This window comes from Oratosquilla oratoria, chromosome 21 (genome assembly GCF_046742065.1).
Source record: "Oratosquilla oratoria isolate Oo_2021 chromosome 21, ASM4674206v1, whole genome shotgun sequence".
Lineage (NCBI taxonomy): Eukaryota > Metazoa > Arthropoda > Malacostraca > Stomatopoda > Squillidae > Oratosquilla > Oratosquilla oratoria.
The window spans coordinates 19,377,449-19,386,732 of record NC_134797.1 but is presented as its reverse complement, the minus strand read 5'-3'; the positions used below and the strand labels follow the sequence as shown (position 1 = coordinate 19,386,732).

The following is a 9,284-nucleotide window of genomic DNA, read 5'->3' as shown; positions in this document are numbered from 1 at the left end:
AATAATCATTCAGCTCATTCAATCCTGTTATTAATCCATCTATATTTGTGTAAGACACTCTTAGTTTTCTGCCACTTCCATTGTGTTCTCTGTTTCCCTTATGTTTTTCTTTTGTATGTCGAACTTCCTTAGTTTCATGTTCACTACTCTCCAATAGAATCTCTCTTTCTCTGACTCCGTTCTGTTCTCGTTTTTTGCCTTAGCTTCCAGTCTTTTCTGCTTTTCTTCCTCTCTTTCCTCTTTATTCATTTCTCTTTTTATCCATATCTTTTTGTATTGTTCACTTGTTGCTAGTTTCCCTGTTTTGGATAAGATATTCTCTGCCGTTGTTTGTGACTTGAATTTAATCTTAATTGGTCTGGTCTTGTCTGTGCTATACTTTCCGAGTCTAAATTTCTCTTCGATTTGTTTCATAGTTTCTGGTTCATCTTCCTGAACTGATTCTAGTAATTGGCTTACTTTTTCATATTCCTCTTTGATTCTTGTGGTTCTATCTGTGTTGTGTTTCTCTTCCATTCCTAATATAATTATACATTTCTTCTTGTCTGCTAAATCTCTTACTATATTCTCCTTTTGTCTCATCACTTTAATAACTGAGTCTTCAGTATGTTCTTTCAATTGCTGTTTGACTATGTCAGTGAATGAAACCTTATTTCCTTCATGGGTTTTCTTCCAATTTTTAGTTTCTTTAGCTATTGTCTCTCTGTTTTCTTTACTATTCTTCTTCAATTCCTCATTCTCCACCTTTACTTCTCTTAACTGTCTTTTTAGGTCTTCTATTTCATCAGTTAAGTTTTTATTCGCCTTTTCTAGTTCTTCCAATCTTTCAACCCTTTGTAAAATGGTGTTCATATGACCTAACCTACTCTCCAAGTCCTCGATCACCTTATCAACCTTCTTCTCTAGTCTTGTCAGTCGGGGGGGGTTTGTGTCCCCCCCACTCTCTTTAAATCCCTTGAAAATATTCTCATCACTTTCTACTGTATTGTTCCTATCTATACTTCTAATCTTTACATTCTTATTAGACCTTTCGTCGTCCTCCAGCTCGTCTTGCGGTCGCTTGTTTACTTTTCGGCGGTCTGTTAGGGCCAAGTCCTCTACTTCCTCATTACCTTCCATTTCCCCAGCAATCCCTCCCCTTCTCCTCTTTCCTTACTTTCCCACTACCCCATGAGCAATTTCCCCCCACCCTGTAAATACAAAAAGGCACTTCTCTTTGCGTTGAGATCCACAATCTGCACTTTTCTTCAGAACGTTCTTCAAGCCGTCCATTCGTTGAAAGTGTGTGTGTGTGTGTGTGTGTATAAAGTCCACAAATGCTCTTTGATGGCTTACCTGGTGGCATCAATAGTAAGGACACCGGGATCGTTCTTGGCTTGGCAGTAGTTGTGATTCACATGAGGGAAGAGGGAAGCTTCTAGATAGTCATTCAAACGATAAGTGAAGTCCATCAGTGCTGAACATTCCAGCTGTATCAGTAAGATATGCATTAATGAAAGACCTTTCAACTTCAGGGTGAGTAAAATCATGTTAATAATAAAAAGAACAGCATTATCCGATGAGCAGGGTCACTGTCGGGTGAGTGAGCCATATGATCATATGTATCCTATCATTACTATCACATGCCATGAAGGCGCTAGCATTTAGCAATCTTGATGGCTTCACATTTCCTAATCAAAACACCTGACTCAGATAACGCAAGACATCATAACAAGTTCCATTGTCCAGAAAGGGAGTACCTAATGTCACCACAGTTCATAAACCTTTCCTTATTCCCACCAAGCTACATAATCGTAACTCCAATACATACTAACCACAACCACAAATAATATTACTAAATCCCATATAATACAACTAACACACATATGATATATGTATATTATTGCCATAAACACATTTCCTATATGACAACCTACACCAAACAAGCTCATCTAAGCCCTTTTCCACTATATAATGACTATATTTGCTAGAGAGAGGAGCTACGGGAGACACTTTCCCTAGACTCACCAGGGGATATATCCCCAAGCAGTAATCCCAGATCATCTTTGATAATAAACCTAGAAAAACAAAGAAAGATTATCTGACCCTGTTAAGCCCATCATTGTGTAGCACCAACCTGCTATATATTGCCAGCAGTGGTGGTCCAAGAATACCCATGCTTATCTGAAGAGACCCCATTGGCACTGCTATTGTAGCCAACCTGCTACACATAGTATCTCAACTGTTGTTTTGCAGTAATGAGACTAGTTGTCTCATGTCGGCACCTTTGAGTATTTTTTTTATTCGAAAAAGAATGTCTCCGTAGAGACTTTGGAGCATCCACTAGCTGTCACAGTTCTGTACATTACCCAGTCCATTCAAGTACTAAAGAGAAGTGGAGTAAGGACACATCTCTGTCTCATGTTGGAATACACCAAGAAAACTTTGGATTTACCCCTAACCCATTTCCCAGGTTTTTCAGTGTTTCAGTGCAGAGCAGAAAAGAGACCGATGATTTCACTTGGTATTTCTTGTAGCCCCGGAATCATCCAATGTGTATCTTATTACGAATCAAACGTTTTCTTGAAGTTGACATAAGATTAGATTCTGTCGAAAAAGCATTTTAGCATTTGATGAAAACGAAGAGCTGAGATCCGGTCAGTTGTAGATTTCTTGTGCATGAATCCACACTGCTACTGATGTTGATCTCTGATAAAGGATCTTGTATTTGCATCAGAAGCACATGATCAGAGACTTTATGAGGGATACTTAGCAGTGTTAGGCTTCTGTGATTATTGCAGTTTTATTGACTATCCTTTTTCTTCCTGACTGGGGATATAAGACCACCCCCAAAACTAGTGCCACAAACTTCTTTTGTCTTCACCATCCTTACCCTGCCAATGTCTGTTTTGATGACAGCTGCAGTATCTGGCTCCTCCTCTGAAGAATTGATTTATCATTAACAGATCCTTAAAGTCTCATACCCAGCTAGCCTAATCTGTAGCTGTCACTATACGAACATCTCTATCTCGAATAGAATATAAATGCGACAATGACTGGGAGCACAGACGTTTAATTGCATTCTAGGTGAAGCAATTTTCTTTTAAGATGAAGCTGCCTCTTTCTTGCCACCCAATAAGGGATTACTTCACTACATTTTTGTAGTTTCAGGTTTAAAATTCCTGTTTAATTTTCTTGATTGAAAACTGAATGAGGGAACATCACTAGCCTCACCCTCCTCTACCTGACTTATATGCAATTGTCATTCAGTGCATACCCTAAATTGCTGGCCAAAGTGTATATCGATAGTTTGCCAAACAAAATCAATAGAGACAATGGACACTATCGCAATTGAATCAAATTAGCTGGTAAAAACCAGGCGCAGAATTAGTACAGTCATACTCCTAAATGTAGGACTAAAGAAAAAAAAATTATGTACTTGTTCCCAGTACTCACCAGGTCTTGATTCCAGCTGACATGGGCATGGAGGCTATCATAGACTGGCCGAATGTGTTCTTGGACTTGTAGGTCCTCATCACAGAAGCCCTTAGACTCTAGTGTTGACAAGATCAAGTCTTTGCGTTGCTGCGTAATGTCTACGGAGGCCTAAAAGTTATTGAAAAATCTGATTTTAAAAACTTACCTGTACACGTGGCACAATTCATTTTGATAGAAGGTACATTTGATAAAACTCAAATATTCCATGAAGATATACAAATATATGCAAGATGCAAAATTACACAAAGGGTTTACACAGTGTTGGGTTTAGGCTAATTGGCCTGTAGTTTAAAGGATTTTATATTGAGTACTTTTAGCACATTATTAGCACTAAATTTGCTGTTTCCCAGGTAGTTGGAGTTGAGTGCAGTGGTTTCGTTTGGGGAACAAACATCTGTACCAGATTGATCAATATAGTGCTGATTACCTGGTTTGCTTTATTGGTGGTTGGAAACTTTAGTTCACTATCCCAATCAATTTATCAACGATATATATTTATGGCCTTGAAATTATCTCTGCACCAGAACTGTAGGAGAGAGGCTTTTACTCCCCCTGCACCAGAAGCTGAATTGTGGCTTCTATGACAAATGAAATGAAATATCAGGGCGAAAGAGGTAAGGAAAATGAATAGGACAGGGCAGTTCCCATAGTGAGGAAAAGGTGGCAAAGTTGGTACTTCTGGTAGTCGATTACACTCAGTTGTCAATACCAGATCCAGAATGCTACCTGACTTAAGAAATTTTGGTTCACGTGTTGGGGTCCATGGCGTAAGAATAAATTGCGAAACATTGCATGTTGATCAATTACTCTGACCAAACAACTGAGGGAAAGTAGATGTCAGAACCAGGATCACTTTTTTACCTGAGCGTGCATTGGAAATTAATTCAATCAGCTTTGTATTACCTCTAAGAGAATAAGGAAGGGGCAGCTCAAAATCCAAATACACTTTTTTGGGGGGAGAAATAATAACAGGGTGTTAGGAGGAGTGCACTGATCAGAAATGTAACTGACACTAATATCGTCACTCACACAGAAACTCCATGCATAGGAAAATGAAAGTTAAAGTAATTTCTGAGCACTTTATCGCCTAACAGGTCAATCGGACTATCAGATATTGGATGTTGAAGACAAGAGTCAGTCATAACAAGGAGATCCAGCTTCGCTGCCCTATAAAACTGGTCTACAAAATATAGCTTATTTTTTTAGATAGTTAAGGTTGACGAGTCCTATACTCAGGTACTAAATGTGTGATGGATTGACTAGAAAAAATTTAGGGTTCCCGTGGCTCAAATGGGGGACAAGCAGGTGATGCAGTAGTGATCTGAGATGTAGAAATGTCAGATGGTCCTATGCCAAAACTATTGATGTTGTTTACAGAGGCAGCTCCAGTGGCCTGGGCAAGTGGAGGCCAAGTCCAGTGTGACACATTCACATGTTCACTAGGGTGATCAGGCTGGTTAGAAATATAAAGATGGTTATGGTAGTGTTCATTAAGAATGACTCAGGTCACAAGTTATATATATCATTGAACTTAGGGTTTCTGAGAGATTTTTGCCATATCAAGTATTTTGTGTTTGGTGCTTTTATCTAGAATTTGTGCTCAAACAAGATTCCCTCTGACAGGACAAGTCTAGTGTAACTGGGTACCTCTATGTATGAGAAATTTGGAAACCTCAGTGAAATTCTCACTTCAGACGTACTAGTGTCAAGCCCTTGCTACTTCTGGGTTCTCCTTAACTTGCTGATGCCCCTTCCCGAAGTCCCCTCTCACCAACATAAAGCAATGGCAACAGACCATGGGGCCTGGAATGCTTACGTAAGGACATGTTTGAAAGGAGCCATTTTTTCACGTTCACCTGTCTTGCTTTTACAATCCCCTGTGTAAACTCACTTTCATTTCCACGATGGGAGCAGCATTGCAGCTTTCTCCTCCACGCATCTTGAGGTTGAACTTGCTCTCGAGGTCGTGGTCGAGGGTGTCGGAGAGATCCATCAGTGGGGAAGGTTGAGGGCGCGAGTACTGGGCTTCAAGGCACGTCTGGTGTAGAAGAAGGGAAAATTATGCAAAATCAACATGAGCCTCTTTTGGGTGTCGAGATTATTCTGTTTCTCTACATACAATTAATCAATGAAAGACTTAAAAGATAAAAAGAGTCTGCAAAACAAATTTTTTGAGAGAATAGGAAAAGTTATGTGCCAGAACAAGGGAACTATCTAAATTCTCTTTATGGAAAAATTATGTAGGAAAATGGGAAAATGTTAAGGGGAGGAGTGATCAAGAGGTTCAGTTAAAAAAAATGAATATACTGAATGACAAAAAAATGTACAATACATTTCAGAGGTTATGATTAGAAGATTCCAACTATGCTTATAACTTGCCAAATGAAGATAAAATGTGAAAGGTGAGGAAGAGAAAATCTAGAATACTGTCTGTATCCAGGATGCCAAGAATCACAAGTATGATAATTCAGGACAAACAACCTACCCAAATTAGTAAGAGACAGGAAGCTAAAGCACATGGTGAATGCTGAAGTCTAATACAGAGATCTTGAGTAAAATAAAATGGGGTAGGATGAACGCCAATGAATAGACATGGTAATTGAAGAATTCTGGGTTATCTTTAGAATTACTGAGAGGTAAATAACACATATATATCTGGTGGTTTAATGAAAGCTAAATTTTAGCTACTTGTAATTAAATAATTCTGAGTGGTTTTTAGAGCTGGAAAGGGGTAGATAACGCATATGTATTAAGTGGAAAATGAGAGCCAGATTTTAGCCACGTGGATACTCGAGAACATAAGAAGTAATAAGTGTGTGAACAACCAACTATATAGTAGAAATTAGTGTAGAGTAAAGAAACGGTAGAAGAGAACAGTGTAGTCTGCTATTAGTATCCAATCACCCCCAGTAAAAATTAATGAATAAGATAAAATGAATAAATAAATGGATAAATTTATTAATAAAATTCTACTGATTCTCCTTTCTGGTTCACATTTACCATCATTATGACTCCATCTTTTTGGCGCAATATTTTCTCCAAAGATTACAAGCTGTGGTTATTGTTGACAAAATACTATAATACTGCTATTGTAATTGAGAAAGAGAAATAAAGCTTTAAGAAGTAGTGTCCCAAGGAGGGAAAAATGGTAAGAAAGCTTCATTTACTGTAATAGTGGATAAAAAAAGGAGCATCAAGACAACCTTGATGGTCATGAACAAAAGACTGAGCTGAGCTGAGGATGAAGTCAATCCCCTCCCCATTGTTATACTGTAGTATGTCTGCGTCGCAGGAGAATGGAAAAAAAAAATTCCGAAAACAAGACACTAGGAGCTCTAGCACTCCTTGCGTTTGTCCTCCATGTGGACAGTCACATTGATGTCCATTAAGAACTGAATACATATTGCTTTTAAGGTAATGGTTGCTCAGCTAATCTTTGTGCTTAATCTGTATCTGTTTGATGTCTATTCACCCCTCTCCATTACCTATATACAAAAAGGTAATTTAGAAAGAGCTGCAGATGTGAACTGATTGGAGATTTGCAATTTTTTGTGAAAACTAGGATCATTGTACACTTGACACTAGATTCTAGATGAGCCTTGATGTCATAAATCGGGAATGATTAATTATTCATGCCCAATATTCATGTGTCCAGTCACATCTGACCAAAGACTAAAATTTCTATTCTCATATGATCTTGCAGGGAGCAAATATGGGAATTTGTCATCCAAGTCCCAGCATACTTCCTAGATCTGGTCACTGGTATAGAGAATACAAGAATTCAATTTCCATGCTGGATTTATACATACACTTTATATCTATACAAAGTGGTTCAGTGAACCCCTTTGGAAAAGAAAATTATTATATTTAATTCAGACTATATAATTTGATGGAGGGTAACTATAAGTCAACAAACCAAAAGCAAAATATATGAAACAATGCACAAGTGTATTTATTGTGGGTTGAAATATTTAACGATATTAGAGCAAACAATCTTACCAAGTTATATTAACCAGATTGTAGAATGTTCAGGGTGACATGGGCATTGAGAAAAAAAAAATATATATATATACCATCTGTCTTACGGGCAACGAATTTAGAGGTCTAAGAAAACGGGCTTACAGAAATAATCCAATGGGAAGATAAACAAGGATGGGACATTCAGATCTATAATGACATTGTGAAGTCACGTGATGTGACAGCAGAGAAGCAAACCCTTACCATATGATCCGTCTTGTTGTTAGTGCCCTTGAGGAAGGTGGTGTGAGAAATTGCGCTGTCTAAGCCTCCACGGAAATAGCTATAGGGCAACGTCATCACCATTTCATACTTGTAGGACTCCGTCCCAATGAACTCAATCCAACCGCTGAAACACTCCACCTTTGCGACTGTGGAGAGGATGAAGCATTATGGTAAGAACTGTGTTGATGAAAAGAACTGCTGCTTGTCACATTCAGTGTTAGGAAGATGCAGATGTGACTCAGCAAAAGCATTCCAGCTTACTGACAATTGTCAGTTCTACTCTGAATTTTATTAGGGTATGCCACACATGTCTAACAACAGGTGCATACATAGAGGCATGAGAGGAGTAAATAGGTACAAAAACAAAGTATTACTTCAGCCAGAAGCAAGCAATCTACAATAACGCGTGAAAGTGATGTTTCAACGAATGAATAAATGCAGTTATTTTTTATTTATTTTTAGTGGATGGTAACACAAAGACAGAGAAAGAAGAAACTTAGAGAAAGAGAGAATCACAATAAAGCAAAGAGAGGGTTAGTTCCTGTGACAAAATTAAATTCTATTGGTACATTATAGACTCATGTCGACTATTTGCCACATCAATATGCTGGTTGCTACCTACAGTAGAGAACCAAATATATTGATCAATAAGTTTTAGGAAAATATGTATACAAAATCACTGCAGTCAAAATAATTTGAAGTTAAGGTTGAATGAAATTATAATTAGGAATGATACAGGAGTAAGATCAACCATGTTCGGTAATAATAAAAATGATTATAGGGCACTTACATTCCATCTGTTGTGCATTCTCTTCCAGCTTTCTGGCTCTCTCATCAACACTGTCATTAATGCTGTACTGACCACCAATCACGGTTTCGACTTGATCACCATCACCATGTGGATCCTTGTTAGTGGAGAGAAGATTGATATCACATAAATAAATATCACATTTTGCAAAAATGCGATGACAGAGCAGGTACTGGGTATGATGACAAGACAATACTGGAAAAGGCGACAAGAGAAGTCCAGGGTAGAATGGACAGGAAGGATAACCTTGTCATTTATGGAGTCCCTGAGGAAATGGTAGGAGGCATGGATCTAGCGATTAGGTCCGAGAAGATTCGCCATGACAGGCTTGTGTTTACCAATTTGTGCAGTGAAATAGGCTTAACTTGTTATGATAGTGATATTGAAGAGATAAGAAGGCTAGGCAGGTATGAAGGAGAATCAGAATCTGGAAAATCTAGACCCATACTGATCTCTCTTAGAGGTGGTCTGAAAGATAGAATAATGAGGAACTTGTATAAACTTAAAGATGCCAATACAGGAATTTTCAGGAAAGTAGGCGTGTCACATGACATGACCAAGGAGGAAAGGAAGAGAGAAAAAGAGCTGAAAGAGGAGGCCCAAAGGAAGAACGAAGAAGAAGCAGCTTCGGGAAACTTCTATGTGATAAGAGCAAGCCCTTGGAAAAGATACCTGTTGAAGGTGAAGAGAAGAGAGGCAACGAGCGGAGCTTCGGAAGGAGTTGCAAGAACAGAAACAGTGAGCTGTGGGGACACGG

The 9,284-nt window shown here is 38.5% G+C and overlaps 1 protein-coding gene across 1 annotated transcript in view; it reads right to left on the bottom strand.

Annotated features, from left to right (window-relative positions):
• Nucleotides 1-1,331: 1,331 nt before the first annotated feature.
• Nucleotides 1,332-9,284, bottom strand: part of LOC143037027 (hemolymph clottable protein-like) — a gene marked incomplete at its 5' end in the record, with an annotated part of 32,108 nt that continues 24,155 nt past the window's right edge. Inside the window, 5 exon segments of the mRNA XM_076205131.1 lie at nucleotides 1,332-1,469; nucleotides 3,436-3,585; nucleotides 5,369-5,515; nucleotides 7,699-7,865; nucleotides 8,510-8,624. Of these exon segments, the coding sequence (XP_076061246.1) occupies nucleotides 1,332-1,469; nucleotides 3,436-3,585; nucleotides 5,369-5,515; nucleotides 7,699-7,865; nucleotides 8,510-8,624 (717 nt within the window).